Genomic DNA, 27,348 nt, shown 5'->3' on the forward strand with positions numbered 1-27,348 from the left:
ACTTTATTTTAATAATTTAACCATTTCCCCAACCTCATTTATCACAGTGTTTTCTCGTTTAATTTTTAAAATATATTTATTTTTTTTAATATTTCAACTCTACTACTAAAACGACTTTTTCACTCTTAATATTTGTTCAAAATTGACTTTTTTTCTCTTAATATTTACTTTATTTCCATAAAATTTTACATTTCTGCTTTTTTTTATTTATTTAAAATTTCCAACAATTTTAACTTTCTTGTACATTTTCTTATGAATATGACTTCATTACCAAGATATTTGGACTTTGTCCTACCATTTTCTCTAACCTAATTTTATTCTAATAAAAATGTATTTTTTCCTTAATATTTCACCTTTTGTACTAAAATATATTTTACCTCATCATTTTAAATTACTTTTTTTTAAAAAAATATTTTGACTTAAATTCTTGGAATTCTTGTAAGTTAAAAATTTATAAATTAAATATATCCTATTATCTAAATTTATCCGCTTATCCTCACGCTGGACTGGTGGCCAGCCAATCACAGGGCACATATAGACAAACAACCATTCACACTCACATTCATACCTATGGACAATTTGGAGTGGCTAATTAACCTAGCATGTTTTTATGGAATGTGGGAGGAAACCGGAGCACCCGGAGAAAACATGCAAACTCCACACAGAGATGGAATTGAACGTGGGTCTCTTAGCTGTGAGGCCTGCGCGCTAACCACTCGCCCACCGTGCAGCCCAACAAAATCGAATCTAGTTGTTGGGTAGTACTTCCAAATACCACTATTCCAAAAACATTTGCGGCTGTAGGCAACCACCTTTTTTTTTTTTTTTTTCAGTTCTGTTGCTGTTGTGTTGTACATGTTCAGTTTTCTCATGCACTCCAAATCATTTTTGACTTTGGTCAATTAACGGTTTGTCTTTTTCGCATTTGATTCAATAAAATTTTATTTCTCCCACATTTACATTATCATCATCATCATCATCATCATCGTCGAGTCATAAAGTCTTTGAAGGTAGAAAAATAGCATCATAAACGTTAGCATCCCATCCTGATGACATAACTGCAGTGGCTTCAAAGTGCTACAGACAAGCTCCCATAGCGGGGGGGGGGGGGGGGGGGGGGGGGTCACTTATGAAACTTTTTGCCGGGATCGTCGGCGTGATCCAGGAGGAGTTGGCACGGTGTGAAGTGATTGCCGTAGACGGCCTCGTATCGCCGCATCTTCTCCACCAGCTTGTCGGCTCCCAGGGTGTCCACGAAGCGGAACGGCCCTGCAACGCAAAAAAAGACGGGATAATTTGTGCGGGAATGCTGGGAAAAACAAAAAAAACCTTCATAATCGAGGATACTTCATTATTGTTACAACAGGGGGAATGGGAATCGAACCTTGAGGTTGGAGAAATGACAGCATGCCGCCCATAGTTGATGATGAAGAATGGGTTGGAATAAAAATAAGCAACACTTCAAACGTAATACGATTTTTCACCACAAGAGGGCGACAAATTACGTTTTTTTTTTTTTTTAGTTTATTTAAATCCTGATAGTTAGCAAACTATGAGGAAGAGGATGACCAAAAATGGGAATACATGACAACGCAAGCGCTCCCTGCTGAGGTGTTCCGGGCATGCCCAGCCGGGAAAAGGCCCCGGGGCAGAGCTAGGACACGCTGGAGGGATTATGTCTCACAGCTGGCCTGGGAACGCCTTGGTGTCCTCCCGGTGGAGCTGGAGGAGGTGGCCGGGGACCGGGAAGTCTGGGCTTCCCTACTAAGACTGCTGCCCTCGCGACCCGGATAAGCGGATTGGCGTTATAAGTCATGTGACCACTTGGGATTTTTTTTTTTTTTTTTTTTTTTTTTTTTTTTTTTAAAGGTGGAAACTTGGCATGACAGGTCACATGACCACTTGGGAATAAAAAAAAGGCAGAAACTTGGCATGACAGGTCATGTGACCACTTGGGAATTAATAAAAAAAAAAGTCGGAAACTTGGCATGACAAGTCATGTGACCACTTGGGAATTAAAAAAAGGCGGAAACTTGGCATGACAAGTCATGTGACCACTTGGGAATTAAAAAAAAAAAAAGGCGGAAACTTGGCACGCATGACAAGTCATGTGACCACTTGGGAATTAAAAAAAATAAAAAAAATGGCGGAAACTTGGCATGACAAGTCATGTGACCACTTGGGAATTTTTTTTTTAAAAAAAAGGCGGAAACTTGGCATGACAAGTCATGTGACCACTTGGGAATTAAAAAAAGGGCGGAAATTTGGCATGACAAGTCATGTGACCACTTGGGAATTACAAAAAAAAGGCGGAAACTTGGCGTGACAAGTCATGTGACCACTTCGGAATTTTTTTATTTATTTATTTTTTTAAAGGTGGAAACTTGGCACACATGACAAGTCATGTGACCACTTGGGAATTTTTTTTTTTTTTTAAAAAGGTGGAAACTTGACAGGTCACGTGACCACTTGGGAATTAAAAAAAAGGCGGAAACTTGGCATGACAAGTCATGTGACCACTTGGGAATAAAAAAAAAAGGCGGAAACTTGGCGTGACAAGTCATGTGACCACTTGGGAATTTAAAAAAATTAATTAAAAAAAATAAGGCGCAAACTTAGCATGACAGGTCATGTGACCACTTGGGAATTCCAAAAAAAAGGCGGAAACTTGGCATGACAGGTCATGTGACCACTTGGGAATTAATAAAAAAAAAAGTCGGAAACTTGGCATGACAAGTCATGTGACCACTTGGGAATTAAAAAAAGGCGGAAACTTGGCATGACAAGTCATGTGACCACTTGGGAATTAAAAAAAAAAAAGGCGGAAACTTGGCACGCATGACAAGTCATGTGACCACTTGGGAATTAAAAAAAATAAAAAAATGGCGGAAACTTGGCATGACAAGTCATGTGACCACTTGGGAATTTTTTTTTTAAAAAAAAGGCGGAAACTTGGCATGACAAGTCATGTGACCACTTGGGAATTTTTTTTTTTAAAAAAAGGCGGAAACTTGGCATGACAAGTCATGTGACCACTTGGGAATTAAAAAAAGGGCGGAAATTTGGCATGACAAGTCATGTGACCACTTGGGAATTACAAAAAAAAGGCGGAAACTTGGCGTGACAAGTCATGTGACCACTTCGGAATTTTTTTATTTATTTATTTTTTTAAAGGTGGAAACTTGGCACACATGACAAGTCATGTGACCACTTGGGAATTTTTTTTTTTTTTTAAAAAGGTGGAAACTTGACAGGTCACGTGACCACTTGGGAATTAAAAAAAAGGCGGAAACTTGGCATGACAAGTCATGTGACCACTTGGGAATAAAAAAAAAAGGCGGAAACTTGGCGTGACAAGTCATGTGACCACTTGGGAATTTAAAAAAATTAATTAAAAAAAATAAGGCGCAAACTTAGCATGACAGGTCATGTGACCACTTGGGAATTCCAAAAAAAAGGCGGAAACTTGGCATGACAGGTCATGTGACCACTTGGGAATTTTTTTTAAAAAAAGGTGGAAACTTGGCATGACAGGTCATGTGACCACTTGGGAATTTTTTTAAAAAAAGGCGGAAACTTGGCACGCATGACAAGTCATGTGACCACTTGAGAAATTTTTTTTTTTTTGTTTTTTTTTTAAAGGTGGAAACTTGGCATGACAGGTCACGTGACCACTTGGGAATTAAAAAAAAGGCAGAAACTTGGCATGACAGGTCATGTGACCACTTGGGAATTTTTTTTTTTAAAAAAAGGCGGAAACTTGGCATGACAAGTCATGTGACCACTTGGGAATTTTTTTTTTAAAAAAAAGGCGGAAACTTGGCATGACAAGTCATGTGACCACTTGGGAATTTTTTTTTAAAAAAAAAGGCGGAAACTTGGCATGACAAGTCATGTGACCACTTGGGAATTAAAAAAAGGGCGGAAATTTGGCATGACAAGTCATGTGACCACTTGGGAATTACAAAAAAAAGGCGGAAACTTGGCGTGACAAGTCATGTGACCACTTCGGAATTTTTTTATTTATTTATTTTTTTAAAGGTGGAAACTTGGCACACATGACAAGTCATGTGACCACTTGGGAATTTTTTTTTTTTTTTAAAAAGGTGGAAACTTGACAGGTCACGTGACCACTTGGGAATTAAAAAAAAGGCGGAAACTTGGCATGACAAGTCATGTGACCACTTGGGAATAAAAAAAAAAGGCGGAAACTTGGCGTGACAAGTCATGTGACCACTTGGGAATTTAAAAAAATTAATTAAAAAAAATAAGGCGCAAACTTAGCATGACAGGTCATGTGACCACTTGGGAATTCCAAAAAAAAGGCGGAAACTTGGCATGACAGGTCATGTGACCACTTGGGAATTTTTTTAAAAAAAGGTGGAAACTTGGCATGACAGGTCATGTGACCACTTGGGAATTTTTTTAAAAAAAGGCGGAAACTTGGCACGCATGACAAGTCATGTGACCACTTGAGAAATTTTTTTTTTTTTGTTTTTTTTTTAAAGGTGGAAACTTGGCATGACAGGTCACGTGACCACTTGGGAATTAAAAAAAAGGCAGAAACTTGGCATGACAGGTCATGTGACCACTTGGGAATAAAAAAAAAAAAAAAGGCGGAAACTTGGAGGGATTATGTCTCACAGCTGGCCTGGGAACGCCTTGGTGTCCTCCCGGGTGGAGCTGGAGGTGGTGGCCGGGGACCGGGAAGTCTGGGCATCCCTACTGAGACTGCTGCCCCCGCGACCCGGACCCGAATAAGCGGAGGAAAATGGATGGATGGCAAATCAACAGGTGGCACGACAGGCCACAAGTACGTCCATTTTAGCCAATCACAGATGATGAAAGTTCCAGGAATTCCAGGAAAATACAGGACAAAAGATGAGATCGAATATTTACAGGAGGGGGCGGGGGGGCACTCACAAGTGAGGCATGCCGCAGTCGAAAAATCCGTCGGTCCAAAAACGGGGCCAAAAATGTACAGAATGTTTAATGTAATACTATTTTCCACCAGAGAGGGCGACAAACGACTCATGTGGAACTTGGGAAAAATTGACCAGAACGGGAAAAATGTGAGATGTTTTTTTTTTTTTTTTTTTTTTTTTTTTGACAGGCATCCGTGCCCCGTCCATACCCAGACTTTCCTCTCCATGGCCACCTGGTCCAGCTCCTCCCAGCGGATCCCAAAGTGTTCCCAGGCCAGCTGAGAGACAGTCTCTCCAAAGTGTTCCTGGGTCTTCCCAAAGGCCTCCTGCCCTGAACACCTCAGCTGGGAGATGTCCGGAGGAGCAGCACTTCTACCCCGACTTTCTCGGGACTGAGCTTTCCGGCCACGCAGATCCCCAGGAATGCCGTTTACTGGAGTGAGAAGTTAGTGGACTGACCTCCAAGGCAGGGTGGGAAGCCCAAGCCAAAAACTGCTCCGATGTCTCCTTCCAAAGGATTGTTCAGGATTCCCTCCTGTAAACACAGCACAGCCTCGTTGACGAAGCGGGAGATGAGCCGGTATTGGATGTCGGAGTCAGAGGAGCTGCAGGGAAAAAAAAAAGGTGGAAACTTGGCGTTACAAGTCATGTGACCACTTGGGAATTTTTTTTTTTTTTAAAGGCGGAAACTTGGCATGACAAGTCATGTGACCACTTGGGAATTTTTTGGGAAAAAAAAGGTGGAAACTTGGCGTTACAAGTCATGTGACCATTTGGGAATATTTTTTTTTTTAAGCCGGAAACTTGGCGTGACAAGTCATGTGACCACTTGGGAATGTTTTGGAAAAAAGGTGGAAACTTGGCATGACAAGTCATGTGACCACTTGGGAATAAAAAAAAAGGCGGAAGCGTGGCATGACAAGTCATGTGACCACTTGGGAATTTTTTTTTTTTTTAAAAGCCGGAAACTTGGCGTGACAAGTCATGTGACCACTTGGGAATACATTTTTTTTTTAAAAAGCCGGAAACTTGGCATGACTAGTCATGTGACCACTTGGGAATTTTTTTTTAAAAAGCCGGAAACTTGGCATGACAAGTCATGTGACCACTTGGGAATACATTTTTTTTTAAAAAGCCGGAAACTTGGCATGACAAGTCATGTGACCACTTGGGAATTTAAAAAAAAAGGTGGAAACTTGCCGCGACAAGTCATGTGACCACTTGGGAATTTTTTGGGAAAAAAGCCGGAAACTTGGTTTGACAAGTCATGTGACCACTTGGGAATTACAAAAAAAAAGGCGGAAGCTTGGCATGACAAGTCATGTGACCACTTGGGAATTAAAAAAAAGGTGGAAACTTGGAATGACAAGTCATGTGACCACTTGGGATTTTTTTTTTTTTTTTTTTTTTTTTTTAAAGGCGGAAACTTGGCATGACAAGTCATGTGACCACTTGGGAATTTTTTTGAAAAAAAAAGGTGGAAACTAGGCGTGACAAGTCATGTGACCACTTGGGAATTTTTTGGGAAAAAAGGCAGGCAACTCACACGGCAGGATTAGGCGCCATTTTGTATTTGGCCAAGATTTCCTCCACATCCGGGTTGACGTCTCTGACTTTGAGGCCCGGCTGGTAGACGTAGCAGCCCTTCCCGGACTTCCGACCTTTAAAGGAAAAGATGTCAACGTTTGGTTTCAGGAGCTAACAATTCCCATTCTGGTCTCGCTTGCCCTTGAATCCTCTCTCCACCAGCGTCTTCAGGACATCCACGTTCCCGCCCCCAAAACGGGAGCCGAAGGCTTTGCCCAGATCCTCGGCCACGTGGGCGGCGACGTCGATACCGACCTCGTCGATCAGCGTCGCGGCGCCCACGGGGAAGCCGAAGCTGGTGGTGAGAGCGTCCAGCTTCTTGGGGTCCGCCCCTTCCTGTCAGTCAAATAGAATCAAACAGTAACAAAAGTACATAACACGGTGTCAAAGTGTTACGTGCAAGACAAAGCAACAGGTGGCGCTACAGCCCACAATCCTTGGTCCATGTTAGCCAATCACAAGTAGTCATTCCAGGAAAAACAGCAGTGGGAAACGGAGGGAAAGATACTGGATATTTACGCTTTTTAAAATACTATTTACTTCTTTTTAAATGGTAACTTAAATGGAAAGTCATTTTATGGCGCCATCTGCTGGGGAAAAAAGAAATGACAGCTACAAATCCAGGAAGATGCGGCACATTGTCACTGCTTTTAAAGTATAAAACTGGGGGAAAAAATTTTTAAAGTATAAAACTGGAAGAAAAAAAAAATATAAATCTGGAAAAAAGTATAAAACTGGAATTTAAAAAAAAAAAAAGTAAAACTGGAAGAAAAAATATATATAAAACTGGAAGAAAAAAGTAAAACTGGAAATATAAAAAATATAAATCTGGGAAAAAGTATACAACTGGAAGAAAAAAGTATAAAACCGGAATTAAAAAAAAGTATAAAACCGGAATTAAAAAAAGGATAGAACTGGAATAAAAAGTATAAAACTGGAATAAAAAAAGTATAAAACTGGAAGAAAAAGAAAAAAGTATAAAACTGGAATTTAAAAAAAAGTATAAAACTGGAATTTAAAAAAAAGTATAAAACTGGAAATAAAAAAAAGTAAAACTGGAAGAAAAAAAGTATAAAACTGGACTGTTTTTTTTTTTAACTATAAAACTGGAAAACAATTATAAAACTGGAGGGGAAAAAAGTATAAAACTGGAAGAAAAAAAATATATAAAACTGGAAAAAAAGAAAAGTACAAATCTGGAAAAAAGTATAAAACTGGAGGGGAAAAAAGTATAAAACTGGAAGAAAAAAATATTAAAACTGGAAACTGGAAAAAAAAGAAAAGTACAAATCTGGAAAAAAGTATAAAACTGGAAGAAAAAAAAATATACTGGAATTTTTTTTAAAGTATAAAACTGGATTTTTTTTTTAAGTATAAAACTGGAGGGAAAAAAAAAGTATAAAACTGGAAGAAAAGTATAAAACTGAAAAAAAGTATAAAACTGGAAGAAAAAAAGTATAACACTGGAATTAAAAAAAAAGTATAAAACTGGAAGAAAAGTATAAAACTGGAAAAAAGTATAAAACTGGAAGAAAAAAAAAGTATAAAACTGGACTGGATTTTTTTTTAAAGTATAAAACTGGAAAAAAAAACTTTTTTTTAAGTATAAAACTGGAAGACAAAAAATATAAAACTGGGAAAAAATATAACTGGAGGGGAAAAAAGTATAAAACTGTTTTTTTTTTTTTAAGTATAAAACTGGAGGGAAAAAAAGTATAAAACTGGACGAAAAAAAAGTATAAAACTGGACTGGATTTTTTTAAAGTATAAAACTGGAAAAAAAAATGTAAGTATAAAACTGGAAGACAAAAATTATAAAACAGGGAAAAAATATAACTGGAGGGGAAAAAAGTATAAAACTGGAAGAAAAAAATATTAAAACTGGAAAAAAAAGAAAAGTACAAATCTGGAAAAAAGTATAAAACTGGAAGAAAAAAAAATATACTGGAATTTTTTTTAAAGTATAAAACTGGATTTTTTTTTTAAGTATAAAACTGGAGGGAAAAAAAAAGTATAAAACTGGAAGAAAAGTATAAAACTGAAAAAAAGTATAAAACTGGAAGAAAAAAAGTATAACACTGGAATTAAAAAAAAAAGTATAAAACTGGAAGAAAAGTATAAAACTGGAAAAAAGTATAAAACTGGAAGGAAAAAAAAGTATAAAACTGGACTGGATTTTTTTTTAAGTATAAAACTGGAAAAAAAAAAATTTTAAGTATAAAACTGGAAGACAAAAATAAAACTGGGAAAAAATATAACTGGAGGGGAAAAAAGTATAAAACTGGATTTTTTTTTTTAAGTATAAAACTGGAGGGAAAAAAAGTATAAAACTGGAAGAAAAGAAAAGTATAAAACTGGAAGAAAAAAAAGTGTGAAACTGAATGAATAATGCCTTTAATACCTAAAAAGCATATTATAGGGTTTGGAGTATACAAATATTGATGTTTTTATATCTGTGCCCATGATGAGAGGAGCACTACTGAACGAATAGACAAATAAAGAGTTGTTGCCTCAGCCTCCAATGATCAGTTCAGAGTGTTCAGTCCAAATAGTACACACCTGAAATACTCTCCCAAATAGTACACACCTGAAATACTCTCCCAAAGAGTACACACCTGAAATACTCTGACAGCTTCAGCCAACATGGGGGCCAAACAGCGGGTGGTGTAGAACCCGGGTCCATCCTGCACACATAAGACACTTGACGGGGGTGCACTTGTGCGTGGAAGGAGTCGTGTGCGTTCCGCTAAAGGACTCACCCCGACCACGATGATGACTTTGCCCTGCTTGAGGCCCACGGCCACCGCCGACGCCGTGGTTTCCTTGGAGGTCTGGTCGGTGGTGATGATCTCCAGGAGCTGCATCTTGTCCACCGGAGAGAAGTAGTGCATGCCGATGACCTGGAGGAGGAGGAGGAGGAGGAGGAGTACCAGTTGGGAGTCTTATCTCTACTTTGGAGGAGGAGCCAAGTGTTGAAACCTTGTCCGGCCTCTTGCTGGCGGCGGCGATGTCCTTGATGGGAAGAGCGGAGGTGTTGCTGGCGAATATGCAGTGAGGAGGAACCACCTGCGATGGAAGACCCAATTGGAACCAGGCTCTTAGGCGTGCATGGTGTTCTCCTAAAGGAGTTGTACTTACAGCCTCCACCTCCCTCAGGACCGCGTGTTTGATGCTCATGTCCTCAAAGACGGCCTCAATCACCATGTCGGCCTTTTCAAAGCCGCTGTAGTCCAGCTTGCCGCTCAGGTTGGACAAAATGGAGTCCCTCTCAAAGGTTGTGATGCTCTTCTTCTTGGCCTTGTCGTTCAGCCTGGAAATGGAACCCTTCACACTTTGACTCCATCATGAACAAGAACAAGAAGAAGAAGTCCAAGTGTCCAAACCCACCCTTTGTAAACCTGCTGCTCCCCGCGGGCCAGACCGGCCTCCGTGGTGTCCTTCAGGATGGTGTGGACACCTTTGTCCACGGTCACCTGGGCGATACCCGCTCCCATCAGACCCGCTCCCAAAATACCAAGAGTCCTGGTGGCAAAGACCACACCTTTAGAACAGGCTGCTTAGACACCACAACAGAGTGCCTGGTCTGGAGGACTACAAAGATGGCCGCTCAAGTGACTGTTATTGGGACTACTCACACCAGGTCATTCCTACCTGGGCTCTCTCACCCCTCCCTCCCCCTCTCCCACCCCTCCTTCCCTCTCTCTCTCCCTCCCTCTCTCCTTCCTTCCCTCCCTCCCTCCCCCCTCTCTCTATCTACTTCCCTCCCTCTCTCTCTCCTTCCTTCCTTCCCTCCCTCCCTCCCTCTCCCCTCTCTCTCTCTCCTTCCCTCCCTCTCTCTCTACTTCCCTCTCTATCTACTTCCCTCCCTCTCTCTCCTTCCTTCCTTCCCTCCCTCCCTCCCTCTCTCTCCTTCCTTCCTTCCTTCCCTCCCTCCCTCTCCCCTCTCTCTCTCTCCTTCCCTCCCTCTCTCTCTACTTCCCTCTCTATCTACTTCCCTCCCTCTCTCTCTCCTTCCTTCCTTCCCTCCCTCCCTCCCTCCCCTCCCTCCCCTTCCCTCCCTCCCTCTACTTTCCTCCCTCTCTCTCTCTCTCTACTTCCCTCTCCTCCTTCCTTCCCTCTCCCTCTCTACTTCCGTCCCTCTCTCTCTCTCCCCTTCCCTCCCCCCCTCTCTCTCTACTTCCCTCCCTCCCTCTTTCCTTCCTTCCCTCCCTCCCTCCGTCTCTCTCTCCTTCCCTCCCCCCCCTCTCTCTCTACTTCCCTCCCTCTCTCTCTCCCTCTCTCTCTCTCTCCTTCCTTCCTTCCTTCCCTCCCTCCCTCTCTCCTTCCTTCCTTCCCTCCCTCCCTCTCCTTCCTTCCCTCCCTCCCTCTTTCCTTCCTTCCCTCCCTCCCTCCCTCTCTCTCTCTACTTCCCTCCCTCCTCTCTCTCCTTCCTTCCTCCCTCCCTTCCCTCTCTCCTTCCTTCCTTCCTTCCCTCCCTCCCTCTCCTTCCTTCCCTCCATCCCTCCCTCCCTCCCTCTCCTTCCTTCTCTCTCTCTCTCTCTCTACTTCCCTCTCCTTCCTTCCCTCTCCCTCTCTACTTCCGTCCCTCTCTCTCTCTACTTCCCCCCCCTCTCTCTCCCCCCTCTCTCTCCCCCCCCTCTCTACTTCCCTCCCTCCCTCTCTCTCTCTCTACTTCCCTCCCTCTCTCTCTCTCCTTCCCTCCCTCCCTCCCTCTCTCTCTACTTCCCTCCCTCTCTCTACTTCCCTCCCTCTCTCTCCTTCCTTCCCTCTTTCTACTTCCCTCCCTCCCTCCCTCTCTCGCTCTACTTCCCTCCCTCTCCCTCTCTCTCCTTCCCTCCCTCTCTCTCTCTCCTTCCCTCCCCCCCTCCCTCCTTCTCCCACTCTCTCCTCCTCCCCTCTCTACTTCCCTCCCTCCCTCCCTCTCTCTCTCTCTCTCCTTCCCTCTCTCCCCTCTCCTTCCCTCCCCCCTCCCTCACCTTGCCCCTCTCTACTTCCCTCCCTCTCTCCTTCCTTATCTCCCCCTCTCCTTCCCCTTATCCCCCCCCCCAACATGAAATAACAGCCCTATAGTCTATTACCCAATACAGTCTACCAAATAAGGCATAATACAGTACTTGCTGTTGCTGCAGTGGCCGTTGTCTGGTCAGTGCAACATAATGTAACACTTAATGTAACACTAGTGACACCCAGTGGCCAAGGTAGAACACTACACATTTCAATTTGGTTCTGAATTTGTATTGGACTTCATTGTCATGTTTATGCTTGAAAATGCTTCATTTAGGCCAAATATATGTAACATTTTCCAAAACCACTTAACAGTGACCATTTGTAGGTTTTAAAAAATGAAAAAATAAAAACAAGTGAAGCGCAAACGCGTTACTTACAAGAGTGGTGACTCCATGAACGACACCAAACGTTCTATTCTGCTGGATTACTGTGAATATTATGACTTGGTGGAATATTTGGAGTCGTGATGATTGATGAATTGCTTCCAGTCTTTGTGTTTTATTTATATGATGAATTCTTTTGGTTATCATTAAGAAGGAGCCACTAATCGTTGGTGCCGCTAATCGTTGGCCGAGTTTGAGTACACACTCAGCATGACGTCCAGGTACTTACTTGACTTCCTTCTGAGGGGCTCCAAAGCGGTTCTTCTTGCACGTGACCTGACCGTGATAGAGGCCGATCAGAGCTGCAGACTCTGTGGTTTTTGCCAGGTGTCCAAAGTTCTGGAGGACAGATACGGTAATGGTTATGGTTTTATTTAAATTTGAACATGCATCAGATTCCAATTGAGTGCATCCCATAATCAGTTCCCAGTTCCACATGTCCAAAAGGAGTAGGAAGAAGCAAAGCTTATTAAATCCTACCCCTCCATCTGGTACTTTTACAACCAGTAACTGTTACATTTGTTCACTTCCTGCTTTCCTAATATAGTTTTTTAAATTATTAATAAAAAAATATATTTAAAAAATTATTAGAATTTTTTATTCATTCTTTTAAAATATTTTTTTAATTTAAAAAAATTACAAAAAAGTTTTAATTCAAAAATTAGTTTTCTCATTTTTTGTCAAGTATGAGGTGATATGACTATAGTAAAGAATTTACTAATTTACTTAAAAAAATATATACATTTTTTTAATTGAAATTTTTTTTTTTTTTTTAATATTTTTTTAAATAAAAAAAAAGGTCCCAGTTCCACATGTCCAAAAGGAGTAGGAAGAAGCAAAGCTTATTAAATCCTACCCCTCCATCTGGTACTTTTACAATTAGTAACTGTTACATTTGTTCACTTCCTGCTTTCCTAATATTTTTTTATTATGAATTTTTAAAAAAATATTTAAAAAATGATAATTTTTTTTATTATTAATTCTTTTAAAATTATTTGTTTTAAAAATTAAGGAAAAGAATTTTAATTACAAAAAAGTTTTAATTCAAATATGTATTTTCTCATTTTTTGTTAAGTATGAGGTGATATGACTATAGTAAAGAATTTACTTTAAAAATATATACATTTTTTTTTAATTAAAATTTTTTTTTTAAATATATTTTTTAAATTAAAAAAAAATTCCCACTTCCACATGTCCAAAAGGAGTAGGAAGAAGCAAAGCTTATTAAATCCTACCCCTCCATCTGGTACTTTTACAACCAGTAACTGTTACATTTGTTCACTTCCTGCTTTCCTAATATAGTTTTTTTTTAATTATTAATTTAAAAAAATTATTATAATTGTTTATTATTAATTCTTTTTTTAAAAAAATTTGAATAAAAAAAAGGAAAAAAAAATTTAATTACAATAGTTTTAATTAAAAAAAATTGTTTCTCATTTTTTGTCATAAACCGAAGTATGAAGTGATATGACCATAGTAAAGAATTTACTAATTTACTTAAAATAAAATATTTTTTAAATAAAAAAAATGTAATTAAAAAAATATATATATATTTTTTTTAATTAAAAAATGTTTTTTAAATTTTTTGTCACGTACCGAAGTACGAGGTGATATGACCATAGTATGAAGTGATATGAGCATCCAATGCCATAATGTGTACCATAGTATGTCAATATAGCACCATCAGTGACTATTTTTTTACCTGAGACTCAGCCAAGTATCCGGCGATGGGGCCTTGCTCCACTCCGGTCTTCACACACTGGAAGCGACACAACAGGACGTTTAAAATGTGACATCCGATTGGAATAATCTCCAAGAAACGCTTGACTTACTTCGATGATCTTAAGAGGCGCGGGATAAAGCCCCTTGCTCTGCTTCATGACTTTACCGTGCACCGTTTTGTAAATCTGATTGCGCACCATCTCGAAGCTCATTACGTAGTCTTGGATTTCTACACAGAGAAAATGGAGAGCGGCGGCTCAAGTAAACAATAGCATAGCCGGTTAGCATTAAAGCTACGGCTACGCTAAAAGCGCTTCAAGTCATACTTACTCTGCATGGTGCTCTTCTCCTTGCGTAGGGGAATCTTCTTACCCACGATGCCCCTCGCACATTCAATCGCCACCTCCTCCAGGTAGTCGATGGTTCTCTCCTCGGGGCTCTTCAGACCCGGACCTGCGATCGGAGTGGCAGAAAGTGGCGGGAATATCAGACAACTTTTGAAAATTCCCAAGTGAGAGATTCGACTGGTTTACCCAGAGTGTCTACTAGCTGGTCGACGAGTCCCATCTTCTTGGCTTTGTCCGCTCTGATGTTTCTTCCCGTCAGCATCATGTCAAAGGCGTTGGGGAGGCCGAGCTGGAAGCGGCGCAAGACCACACAAAACCCGTTTAAGTCAACAAATAAAAAAAAACACATCTGATACGGAGTTAGAAGCAAAGAAAGAAGCAAAGCTTATTAAATCCTACCCCCCCATCTGGTACCTTTTACAATCAGTAACAGTTACATTTGTTCACTTCCTGCTTTCCTAATATAGTTTAATTTTTTTAAATGAATTTTTAAAAAGTATTTTTAAAAATTATTTTTTTTATTAATTCTTTTAAAATATTGTTTTTTTTAATTAATAAAAAAATTTAATTAAAAAAATTCATTACATTTTTTTTCTCATTTTTTGTCATGTATCGAAGGATGAGGTGATATGACTATAGTCAAGAATATACTAATTTAAAAATATATATTTTTAAATTAATTTTTTTATTAAAAAAACTTTATTAAAAACTTGTTTAATTAATTTTTTTTTTTACTTTTTTAAATTTTTTTAAATATATATTTTAATACAAATATATTTTAAAAGAATTAAATAACAATGTATAATAATTTTGTAAATATTTTTTTAAAATTAAAAAATAATTTTAACAAAAAAAAAACAATTTTTTTTTGTCATGTACCGAAGTATGAGGTGATATGACCATAGTAAAGAATTTACTAATTTAATTAAAAATATATTAGTTTGATTCCACATACTGAAATGCTATGACTTTTTAACGTAGTCCTAGCATAGAAGTGTTTCAGATAAGCTGTATGGTAACTCTTTTAGCAAGACATTCTGCTTTCTTCCCGTCAGCATCATGTCAAAGGCGTTGGGGAGGCCGAGCTGGAAGCGGCGCAAGACCACACAAAACCCGTTTAAGTCAACAAATAAAAAAAACACATCTGATACGGAGTTAGTTTATAGTCGGGTTTACATGTAGAAAACAATGCTAAATGATTATAAATGACAAATTTAAGTGTTTATCAAACTACTTCCTTTGGCCCCATGGCGGGTTATTTAGCAGTCACTTTTGTTTGACGGTACTAAACAAAGCAAAGGGACTAGTTTGTAATGTGCAATATTTCGGGGCGCCCCAATCGGGGTTTTATGCTGCCGATTCTAATCATCCAGGGATGGAATCAGCTGATATCAACATGGATTAATTATATACATTTTTCAACGTAGTTATGGTGACGTATTAAATTAAATAAATTTTATTAAATGTAATTTAATCCAATCCATCTGGTAGTTTAACAATCAGTAACTGTTACATTTGTTCACTTCCTGCTTTCCTAATATAGTTTTTTTTTAATTATGAATTTTTTAAAAAATATTTAAAAAATTATAATTTTTTATTATTAATTCTTTTAAAATAATTTGTTTTAAAAATTAAGGAAAAAAAATTAATTACAAAAAAGTTTTAATTCAAAAATGTATTTTCTCATTTTTTGTCAAGTATGAGGTGATATGACTATAGTAAAGAATTTACTTAAAAAATATATACATTTTTTTTAATTAAAAATTTTTTTTTTTAATATATTTTTTTTTAAACTAAAAAAAAGTTCCCAGTTCCACATGTCCAAAAGGAGTAGGAAGAAGCAAAGCTTATTAATTTATCGACATATAGCAATCATGCGATTTTTCATGGAAAACGTCTGATCCTGATAAAATATTTGGGTATTCCAAGACTTGATTGCATTTCCATTATTTCTTCAAGAAGGCGCAACAGTACACCAAAGCGGTACAGACCATTTTGGGGAGTCTCTGTGTGCCACCCGCTCCGGGCAGAAGACCCAACATGACTTCTGGAGTCCCCAGCACAGTCTTCTTGCTCTTTGTGGCCACTCTGTACTGGCACGCGATGGCGAACTGGGGACGCGAACGTTGAATGTTTAGCACACTGGTTTGGATTTAGTGGGACGACGACAAGAGACTTCACTCACCTCGAGTCCGCCTCCTAAACAGGATCCGTTGATGGCGGCCACGACAGGCTTCGTGGACTTTTCGATCTTCTCAAACATCTTCTGGCCTTCTTGTGAGAGAGCGGTGACCTCCTCGGCGCTGTCGCAGGCCTGGATCATGCTGCGGTAAGGTGATGCATTGTTACTGTTACTGACAATTCCAGTAGGTTTAAATACCGTATTTTACAGACTATTAGTCACTCCTGACTGGCATCAAACGTGTCATGAAGAGCTAAAGACATACACCCTGATCAAAATCTTAGGACCAGTTGAAAACATTTAGGGATGGACGGCTAGCGAAGTTTCCAAAAATGGACATCAGTTCTGGTCAGTGAAGGCATCTTCACCACCTGGAACAACATTCCCACTACCTTCCTGGAAACACTGGCATCAAACCTATTTTTCACCTCATTAACAAGAATGGTCGTGTTTTTATTTCATTTGAACATGCATCAGATTCCAATTGAGTGCATCCCATAATCAGTTCCCAGTTCCACATGTCCAAAAGGAGTAGGAAGAAGCAAAGCTTATTAAATCCTACCCCTCCATCTGGTACTTTTACAATCACTAACTGTTATATTTGTTCACTTCCTGCCTTTCTAAATTTAAATAAAAAATAAATAAAATTAAAATTAATTAAAATTAATTAAAATTAAAATTAATTAAAATTAAATACAATTAAATAAAATTAATTTTATTACATTTAATTTAATCCAATCCATCTGGTACTTTTACAATCAGTAACTGTTACATTTGGTCACTTCCTGCCTTTCTAAATTAAAATTTAAATGAATAAAAATTAAAATTAATTAAAATAAAATAAAATTAATTTTATTAAATGTAATTTAATCCAATCCATCTGGTACTTTTACAATCAGTAACTGTTACATTTGTTCACTTCCGGCCTTTCTAAATAAAAATTAAAATTAATAAAAATTAAATAAAAATTTAAATTAATAAAAATTAAATAAAATACTTTTACTTTTAAATTAAAATTAATTCAAATAAAATAAAATACATTTTATTAAATGTAATTTAATCCAATCCATCTGGTACTTTGACAATCAGCAACTGTTACATTTGTTCACTTCCTGCCTTTCTAAATTAAAATTCATTAAAATTAAAAAAATAAAATAAAATATTATTACATTTAATTTAATCCAATATATCTGTTACTTTTACAATCAGTAACTGTTACATTTGTTCACTTCCTGCCTTTCGAAATTAAAATTAATTAAAATAAAATAAAATTTTATTAAATTTAATTTTATCCAATCCATCTGGTACTTTTACAATCAGTAACTGTTACATTTGTTCACTTCCTGCCTTTCGAAATTAAAATTCATTAAAATAAAATGTTATTAAATTTAATTTAATCCAATATATCTGGTACTTTTACAATCAGTAACTGTTACATGTGTTCACTTCCTGCCTTTCTAAATTAAAATAAAATTAAACAAAATTTAATAAAATGTAATCAAATTAAATTAATTTTATTAAATGTAATTTAATCCAATCCATCTGGTACTTTTACAATCAGTAACTGTTACATTTGTTCACTTCCTGCCTTCCTAATATAATTTACGTTTTTCTTAAAATTAATTTTAAATTTCTTTTTTTTTTTTACATTTTAATTTTTTTGTCCCGCTAACTAACGTTCCCCTGTAAACTACATCACTTACTTGATATCGGCTCCCGCGATGAAGCATCCCGGCTTGGACGATATGAGGACGGCACTCTGAACGGCATTGTCGGCCCACACTTCATTCATCACTTCCGTCAACTCTTTTTGCATTTGGATGGACAGCGTGTTGACCTGTGTGAGGAATCATTCCACTATCAAGCGACGACGACGACAAACAAGTCAGCTAGCCAAAACAATACCTTGGAATTGGGGTCGTTCAGTCGAACCACGGCGACGTCACCCTTGACCTCATAGTTGACGTGGGTTCGGGCTAAAAATAAATAAATAAACAAATATTAAGAAAGTGATCTACTTTGGCATCAACTTATTTATGTAATACCAAATCATACCTAGCATCGCAGAAGCTACCGAGAAGGTGCGAAAGGTACTTCCTGCAGGAGAAAAATAAACTGGTGTCATGTCATTTTTTCCCCTTTTGCAAAAAGTACACCGGGATAAGCTCCAGCGTACCCCCGTCACTCAGAAAAATACTTCATGTTACCCGTTACAGTAACCGTGACCTTACCATTGAGGTACAATGGCGTACAGTTACACCCCTAATAGTCATACATTCACATTTGTCACTCTGGCGGCATGCCCCCCCCAGAATAAAAGGTGGAACACTCCATAATGTCACCCACTACAACCCAGGATAACTGTGACCTTTCACCCACATTTGCCACCTACCAGCCAGACAGTCACTACAATGGCGAATGAATGGCACAAGTTTATCCTCTGAGTAAACTTTGAACAGGTTTCATTTTGCCACCGAGAGACTCTATGTGTCATATCTTTGACATAGTGATTTATTACATATGCTTTATATATACACAGTATGTACAAAATATTCTACGATACAGCATTTAGCTAACGCCCAGGTTGACTTGGTAGCTAACATGTAGCTAGTCATGGTAGCTAACTTGCGTTTTTTATTTATATGTGCGAATATGTAGGTCAAAAAACAATTTATCTTTGTGTAAAGGAACAAAAAATGTCATGTTTATTCATACATTAGCACACCTTCATTACAATAATTAGCGTTGAGAGTAAGACAGCGAGACAGCTAACACTACAAAACACCACCGTTAGCGTCCCTACGTGTAAATAAATAACATTCCCAAGAGTTAAAATGGTTATTGTGGTTTTTTTTTTACCTGGTGCGGCAGCGTATAGCCGGAAAGGCAATTTGGAGAGAGCACCAAGGGCTCGAACACCCGCCATGTTTTCTAGGAGGAGCGGAGGTCAGCCAGCACCCAGCTACTTCCGCTTCTTCCTCGCTTTTATGGCGGCTGGCATCCGTCACTTTGGCGCATTAGCGCCCCCTTTCAGTAAGTGGCTTAACTGCAGCCAGATACACACACACACTAGTGCGGTTGTCACCAACCTTTTTGGCTAATATGTATTATTTTGTAACATTGAGTAAAACTAAAAGTGTGCATCTTTAAACAAAACCAATAACATTAGAATATAATAAGTCTCTAAATTATTTTTTTAAAGAATTTTACACTGAAGCTAACCAATAATAAATACACTGCTTCTTACCATTAATGTGACTGCTGGTGCCGCATGGTTTTGCACTGTAGTTTGTGTTTTTCTTTCTTTTGGTCATATTCTTTGTCAAAAGGGTTGGGAATGCAGAATTAGCTAGTTGACGTAAAGGAGGGAAGTTTACTTCTCAACCTCAGTTCTACGTTCCTGTACTTTTACTTTGTAGTAATGCTAGAAACATCATGTTAAACACTAGGCCTCATCAACGCTAACATTAGCAATTTCACATTCAACCTGATTTTTTTTTTTTACCTCCGGCATTCAACTTAATGGCTACATACAGAGATACCAATTTTGACTCCATATTTCACTTGCAATGTGCATGTTGCATTTCTAGCTTAATTTAATTTAATGTAATTTAATTTAATTTAATTTAATTTAATTTAATTTAATTTAATTTAATTTAATTTAATTTAATTTAATTTAATTTAATTTAATTTAATTTAATTTAATTTAATTTAATTTAATTTAATTTAATTTAATTTAATTTAATTTAATTTAATTTAATTTAATTTAATTTAATTTAATTTAATGACTGACTATAAAAGTACCAGATGGATTGGATTAAATTTGATTAAATTGGATTAAATTAAATTAAATTAAATTAAATTAAATTAAATTAAATTAAATTAAATTAAATTAAATTAAATTAAATTAAATTAAATTAAATTAAATTAAATTAAATTAAATTAAATTAAATTAAATTAAATTAAATTAAATTAAATTAAATTAAATTAAATTAATTCAGCACCATTAAATGACATGACAGTTGGACATGACAAGGTACAGTAGGAGCCCTGATGGAGGCGGGCCTTATGCGTCGTTACCGTCCAAACAGCCAATCAACGATGGGGATTTCACATTGAAAAACACATAGTGATATAAAAATCTCCAAATAATAATAACTGTGTTTTATTTTTCAATGGAATATCTTTTAGTGTCACTTGCACTTTTATTCTGAGTACATTTTAAATAAAAGTTGTGCTTGAGTAAATTTACTTTTTGGACTTTTACTTCAACTCGAGTAAAATTTCAGCAAAATAACTATTTTATTTTATTTTATTTTATTTTATTTTATTTTATTTTATTTTATTTTATTTTATTTTATTTTATTTTATTTTATTTTATTTTATTTTATTTTATTTTATTTTATTCAGCACCTTTAAATGACATGACAGTTGGAATTTATTTTTTTGACTTTTACTTCAACTTGAGTAAAATTTCAGCAAAGAAACTGTACTAATTTAATTTAATTTCATTTTCAAAATTTCAGCAAAGTAACTACTTAATTTAATTTAATTTAATTTAATTTAATTTAATTTAATTTAATTTAATTTAATTCAGCACCATTAAATGACATGACAGTTGAACATGACAAGGTACAGTAGGAGCCCTGATGGAGGCGGGCCTTATGCGTCGTTACCATCCAAACAGCCAATCAACGACGGGGATTTCACATAGCAACGCCAATCAGCGACGAGGGGCCGCCTGGTTGCGAAGGTAAGAGGCAAGTGTTTCCACTGACTGAAGCTGACAGCTTTACTAGTAATATTCTCCACACATACCTATCAACTTTAGCTGGCAAAGCGCAGGGCTAAAATGTCAACGCCGTGTGTAACAATGTCTTTACGTTAGCGGGGCCTCGTCGGGAGCCTTTGAGCTTAACTGCAGGACGCACGCAATTCTTACGATGCCATCCCCGATGGAGGGCTCGTCCAGAGGCGAGGGGGACCGCTTCACTGTGGTGAAACATGAGCTGACAAACGGTAAGAGAGCGCTTTTCGGCTTCGTTCAAAATGTCATCCTTTCAGCGGAGTCGTGTTGCTTAAACGACAAAAAAACCCAAAAAAAAACAGGCGGGGTTAAGCGAACGTTGACATTTGGCGACTCCTTTAAGTGGCTGCCTGGCGCGCGCTCTAGCGTTACCTAACCATTTAACTACTGACGCTAGCTAATAAACAACTTAACATTAGCTTACGACTCGCTGCTAGCTCTTTCCCCATTCAACGAGGTGAAAAGAGCCGAGTTTATCTTGTCGGCACGCGCGGCTACGTACTCTTTGTAAGAAGTCGTGCTGTTTTCCCCGTGCAAACTATTAAGCTAACCTCCCGCTCGGCGAGCTAACGCTAGCGTCGCCCGGACATGCCTCATTTAACGCCGTATTTAAGCATTCCAACATTAAGCTTCGATGTTTTAAAGGAGACGAACTGACTTGGGGTTACGGTGAGTAGAATAAGTAATAGTACTCTGCTTTATAAAGGTAAAAAAAACACACACAACTAAAGTACTTGTTGTGGTACATGCAGTGTTGTTTTATTATTGTACAGTTATGCTAGGTCGCCATATTGTACTGGACAGCCAGGGCTTGGAATTACAGTTTTCCTTGTCTTTAAGGTTGTTGTCACAAGAAAAATAGCCAAAGAAAAAGCAAAACTCACTTGTCAAGTGTTTTTTGAAGTCTCTTCTCTAGATTAGTTGCTTTCAAGAAGGGCCTGGTGACTCAATAAATATAGCGCTAAAGTTCCAAACAGGGGGCGGCACGGTGGGCGAGTGGTTAGAGACCAGGGTTCAATTCCACCCTCGGCCATCTCTGTGTGGAGTTAGCATGTTCTCCGTGTTCTCGTGCATGCGTGGGTTTTCTCCGGTTTCCTCCCACATTCCAAAAAAAAAAAAACATGCTAGGTTAATTAGCGACTCCAAATTGTCCATAGGTATGAATGTGAGTGTGAATGGTTGTTTGTCAATATGTGCCCTGTGATTGGCTGGCCACCAGTCCAGAATGTTTACCCCGCCTCTCGCCCCAAGACAGCTGGAATAGGCTCCAGCAACCCCCGCATCCCTCGTAAGGAAAAGCGGTCGAAAATGAATGAATTGCAAACAGCTGTTCTTCCTGCTACATCTTCTTCATCTCTGGCATACCAGTTGCTCTATAATGTAGTAGGAAGTAGGGAGTAGGAAGAAGCAAAGCTTATTAAATCCTACCCTTCCATCTGGTACTTTTACAATCACTAACTGTTACATTTGTTCACTTCCTGCCTTTCTAAATTAAAATAAAATAAAATTAAAATTAATTAAAATAAAATATAATTAATTTTATTAAATTTAATTTAATCCAATCCATCTGGTACTTTTACAATCAGTAACTGTTACATATGTTCACTTCCTGCCTTTCTAAATTAAAATTAAATAAAATTAAAATTAAAATAAAATAATATTTAATTTAATTTAATTTAATCCAATCCATCTGGTACTTTTATAGTCAGTAACTGTTACATTTGTTCACACTTCCTGCCTTTCTAAATTAAATTTTAAATTTTAAATTTTAAATTTTAAATTTTAAATTTTAAATTTTAAATTTTAAATTTTAAATTTTAAATTTTAAATTTTAAATTTAATTTAATTTTTAAATTTAATTTAATTTAATTTAATTTTAAATTTAAATTTAATTTAATTTTAAATTTAATTTAATTTAATTTAATTTTTAATTTAATTTAATTTAATTTAAATTTTAAATTTAAATTTTAAATTTAATTTAATTTAAATTTTAAATTTAAATTTTAAATTTAATGACTGACTATAAAAGTACCAGATGGATTGGATTGGATTGGATTAAATTACATTTAATTTAATTTAATTTAATTTAATTTAATTTAATTTAATTTAATTTAATTTAATTTAATTTAATTTAATTTAATTTAATTTAATTTAATCTAATCTAATCTAATCTAATCTAATCTAATCTAATCTAATCTAATCTAATTTAATTTAATTTAATTTAATTTAATTTAATTTAATTTAATTTAATTTAATTTAATTTAATTTAATTTAATTTAATTTAATTTAATTTAATTTAATCCAATCCAATCCAATCCATCTGGTACTTTTACAATCAGTAACAGTTACATTTGTTCACGTCCAGCCTTCCTAATATAATTTACGTTTTTGTTAAATTAATTTTTAAATTTAATTTACATTTTTTTTTTACATTTTTTTTATTTTTATTTTTTTGTCCCGTACCCAAGTACGAGGTGAAAAGCGGTAGAAAATGAATGAACGAATGAGTTGCAAACAGCCGTCCCCTCCTGCTACATCTTCTTCTTCTCTGGCATACCAGTTGCTCTATAATGTGTTTATGAGCGAGTGCAAAAGCTGCGAGCGCCCAATCATATTCAGTGTCGGCCATCATTTCATTCTTAATATCCGAGTGTCATTGAAGGAAGATATTTTGAGGAACAATCGCATTTCACTCGCCCGCTTCTTCTTCCTCTTGCGTGGCTGTCAGTCTATTAATATCCATTGAAATCAACGTTGCCTGGGCGGGGCGAGCGGGCATGACGACGCCGTTATGCAAGCCGAACTTCTGACCTCAAAGTCGCGGGCGCGTGCATTCCAGTGGCCTAATAGCCTTGTCACGTCTAATTGGAGACGCTTTAATTGCAATAAACACACACACACACACACACACACGCGCGCGTGTGGCCGTGCATGGAAAGATTGTGATGCCCACACGAGGAGACACCAAAGACCTCAAAGACGGACGATAATGACCTTCCTGTTTAATGTAGCGTCATGCTCGTACGCCGTGTGAGCATGTCGTGTATATTAGAGCGGGCGTCAAGATTATGACGCTATTTATGAAGTATGCATGTGTTCTTTTTTTGTGTTGCACATTTGGATAGGTCAACAAACCCGAAATCGCCCGGGGTGTGTGTGTGTGTGTGTGTGTGTGTGTGTGTCATTCACCCTGACTTTTCTTGCAGACACTACTAGAAAATACACAAGGCAATTTTTTTTTTAGCTCTGCCAACAAAGCGGGTTTTGTTTTTATTCCTTTTTTGGTTTGTATGTTACTAAAAAGCTTATTTAGGAATGTTTTGCAGGGTTTATTTCACCAATTTGTATGTCATTTAATTACATTTCTTGAAATGCATAGTAATTGATTAATTTTGTGGGTGCACACAAGCCCCACAGCTAGGAGACCCGAGTTCAATCCCACCCTCGGCCATCTCTGTGTGGAGTTTGCATGTGTGGATTAAATTAAATTAAATTAAATTAAATTAAATTAAATTAAATTAAATTAAATTAAATTAAATTAAATTAAATTAAATTAAATTAAATTAAATTAAATTAAATTAAATTAAATTAAATTAAATTAAATTAAATTAAATTAAATTAATGAAGTTGCAATATTAGGAGAAAACAGCATAATTTCTGTCTATAAAAATGACGTTGCAATATTAGGAGAAAAAAGGCATAATACCTGTATATAAAAATGAAGTTGCAATATTGGGAGGAAAAAAAGCATAATTCCTGTATATAAAAATGATGTTGCAATATTAGGAGAGAAAAAAGGCATAATTCCTGTATACAAAAATGAAGTTGCAATATTAGGAGAAAAAAGCATAACTCCTGTATATAAAAATGATGTTGCAATATTAGGAGAAAAACGGCATAATTCCTGTATACAAAAATGAAGTTGCAATATTAAGAGAAAAAATTAATAATTCCTGTATATAAAAATGAAGTTGCAATATTAGGAGAAAAATGGCTTAATTTCATGTATACAAAAATGAAGTTGCAATATTAAGAGAAAATTAAATTAAGTTTTGTTTTGTTTTGTTTTGTTTTGTTTTGTTTTGTTTTGTTTTATTTTATTTTATTTTATTTTATTTTATTTTATTTTATTAGGGCTGCACGGCGGTCGAGTGGTTAGCACACAGACCTCACAGCTAGGAGACCAGAGTTCAATCCCACCCTCGGCCATCTCTGTGTGGAGTTCATGCATGTTCTCCCCGTGCATGCGTGGGTTTTATCCGGGTACTCCGGTTTCCTCCCACATTCCAAAAAAATTTAATTTAATTAATTTTAATTTTAATTTTAATTTTAATTTTAATTTTAATTTTAATTTTAATTTTAATTTTAATTTTAATTTTAATTTTAATTTTAATTTTAATTTTTAATTTAATTTTATTTTTTTATAATGTATTTTATGTCAGGGCTGCATGGGATAGGCTCAAGCAAAAGAGTATTTATGCATAAAAGGTGTATGCGGTTGTGTTAATGTCGTGTTTTGTTTGTGTTCTGCCTGCAGCCAATCTGACGGGCCATGTGGAGAGGGTGGGAATTGAAAACTTTGAGCTCTTAAAGGTGCTGGGCACAGGAGGTGAGTTTACATTCATTAAAGGGATGTCGCTTATTCATTTCTAAATGACCTCATCCTCCGCCGTCCCACCAGCCTACGGAAAAGTGTTCCTGGTCAGGAAGGTGAGCGGCCACGATGCGGGCAAGCTGTACGCCATGAAGGTCCTCAAGAAGGCCACCATCGTGCAGAAGGCCAAGACGGCCGAGCACACGTGGTCGGAGCGGCAGGTCCTGGAGCACATCCGTCAGTCTCCGTTCCTGGTCACGCTCCATTACGCTTTCCAGACCGACACCAAGCTGCACCTCATCCTCGGTCAGTTCAGTTTTTGTGTGTGATTAACCCTTAGATGCACGAGTGACAAAAAAATCACCCATACTAGAATCAATGCCTTTTTATGCCTAAAAAAACATGTTTTTGAGGAATACCTGGAATATGAAATGATAAAAAAATTTCATTACGAAGATATTTCAAGAAAACAACCTGACCGGGTCATTTTTGACCCACTTATGGAAGGTTGGGGTAGTAACACAAAAACTAAAATTTCTTAAAATGTATAAAAAGTAAGTTAAAAATGTGAATGGCATGATATCAAAAACATGTTTTTTGAGGAATACCTGGAATATGAAATGATAACAATTTTTCATTAACCTGACTGGGTCATTTTTGACCCACTTATGGAAGGTTGGGGTAGTAACACAAAAACAAAAATTTCTGTTTGCAGATTACGTCAACGGCGGCGAGCTCTTCACACACCTGGTACAAAGGGTGCGATTCAAGGAGCAGGAGGTGGCGCTGTACAGCGGCGAGATCGTGCTGGCGCTGGAACATCTAAACAAGGTGAGGCTCAAGGACCAATCGTATACAAATATGATCTCAGGGAAGAAGTACATTTGAAACACTTCTATGCTAGGACTATGTTATGCTAGCCATAGCATTTCAGTATGTGGAATCAAACTATGGAATGGATTGAGTAAGGGAATCAAACAATGCACAACGATGAGCCAATTCAAGAAACAATACAAGCAGTTGATGTTTGCTAAATACAAGGATGAAGAGTCTTGAACCAGTCATGATGTGCTATATATATCACTATATTGACATGCACTATGGTACACATTATGGCATTGGATGCTCATATCGACAAGTACTTCGGTACGGGACAAGAAATTAAAAAAAAATAAAAAATAAAAAAATTAAAAAATGTAAAAAAATTTAAAATTAATTTAACAAAAAACGTAAATTATATTAGGAAGGGAGGAAGTGGACAAATGTAACAGTTACTGATTGTAAAAGAACCAGATGGATTGGATTAATTTAATTTAATTTAATTTAAATTATTTTCTTATAATAATATATATTCATATTAAATTATATTCATATTTAATTTAAATTAAATTAAATTAAATTAAAAATAAAAATTAATTAAGAAATCTTTTTTTAATTTTTAGTATTATGGAAAGCAGGAAGTGAACAAATGTAACAGTTACTGATTGTAAAAGTACCAGATGGATTAATTTAATTTAATTTAATTTAATTTAATTTAATTTTATTTTATTTTATTTTAATTAAATTATTTTTTATTATTATATATTCATATTAAATTATATTTATAATTAAATTAAATTAAAAATAAGAATTAATTAAAAAAAATAATTTTTAATTTTTAGTATTATGGAAAGCAGGAAGTGAACAAATGTAACAGTTACTGATTGTAAAAGTACCAGATGGATTAATTTAATTTAATTTAATTTAATTTAATTTAATTTAATTTAATTTAATTTAATTTAATTTAATTTAATT

General features: G+C 36.4%; 2 protein-coding genes across 6 annotated transcripts in view; one reads left to right on the plus strand and one right to left on the minus strand.

The window, feature by feature from the left end:
* Positions 1–911: 911 nt before the first annotated feature.
* Positions 912–19,138, minus strand: hadhab (hydroxyacyl-CoA dehydrogenase trifunctional multienzyme complex subunit alpha b). The gene is made up of 20 exons (XM_058056477.1): positions 19,013–19,138; positions 18,209–18,250; positions 18,059–18,129; positions 17,857–17,990; positions 16,157–16,295; positions 15,963–16,082; positions 14,158–14,260; positions 13,955–14,077; positions 13,735–13,853; positions 13,605–13,661; positions 12,132–12,241; positions 9,900–10,034; positions 9,651–9,822; positions 9,492–9,578; positions 9,272–9,412; positions 9,128–9,196; positions 6,653–6,848; positions 6,472–6,586; positions 5,385–5,530; positions 912–1,269 (listed from the first exon to the last, which is right to left on the minus strand). The coding sequence occupies exons 1-20, from the start codon at positions 19,077–19,079 to the stop codon at positions 1,124–1,126; spliced, it is 2,292 nt and encodes a 763-aa protein (XP_057912460.1). The 5' UTR covers positions 19,080–19,138; the 3' UTR covers positions 912–1,123.
* Positions 19,139–20,889: 1,751 nt separating this feature from the next.
* Positions 20,890–27,348, plus strand: part of rps6ka5 (ribosomal protein S6 kinase, polypeptide 5) — a 31,925-nt gene continuing 25,466 nt past the window's right edge. For 2 of the 5 annotated variants that reach the window (XR_009120171.1, XR_009120172.1), the window contains exons 1-4: positions 20,899–21,172; positions 25,498–25,569; positions 25,642–25,860; positions 26,270–26,385. Coding sequence is in view for 3 of the 5 variants with exons in the window: in XM_058056493.1 (XP_057912476.1) it covers positions 21,097–21,172; positions 25,498–25,569; positions 25,642–25,860; positions 26,270–26,385 (483 nt within the window). In the remaining 2 variants the exon portion in view is untranslated. Of the gene's footprint in view, positions 21,173–21,289; positions 21,630–25,497; positions 25,570–25,641; positions 25,861–26,269; positions 26,386–27,348 lie in introns of those variants that run through there. The other 3 variants (XM_058056493.1, XM_058056494.1, XM_058056495.1) reach the window with 3 other exon arrangements.

Source organism: Doryrhamphus excisus, chromosome 19 (genome assembly GCF_030265055.1).
Source record: "Doryrhamphus excisus isolate RoL2022-K1 chromosome 19, RoL_Dexc_1.0, whole genome shotgun sequence".
NCBI lineage: Eukaryota > Metazoa > Chordata > Actinopteri > Syngnathiformes > Syngnathidae > Doryrhamphus > Doryrhamphus excisus.

Excerpts from the sequence above, each read along its gene's own strand:
- hadhab (XM_058056477.1), bottom strand. The coding sequence starts at position 19,079 with ATGGCGGGTGTTCGAGCCCTTGGTGCTCTCTCCAAATTGCCTTTCCGG. Across the intron at positions 16,083-16,156 it reads GTTTAGGAGGCGGACTCGAG|TTCGCCATCGCGTGCCAGTA; the intron begins GTGAGTGAAGTC and ends TCGCGTCCCCAG. Across the intron at positions 10,035-12,131 it reads GCCCCTCAGAAGGAAGTCAA|GACTCTTGGTATTTTGGGAG; the intron begins GTAAGTACCTGG and ends CTTTGCCACCAG.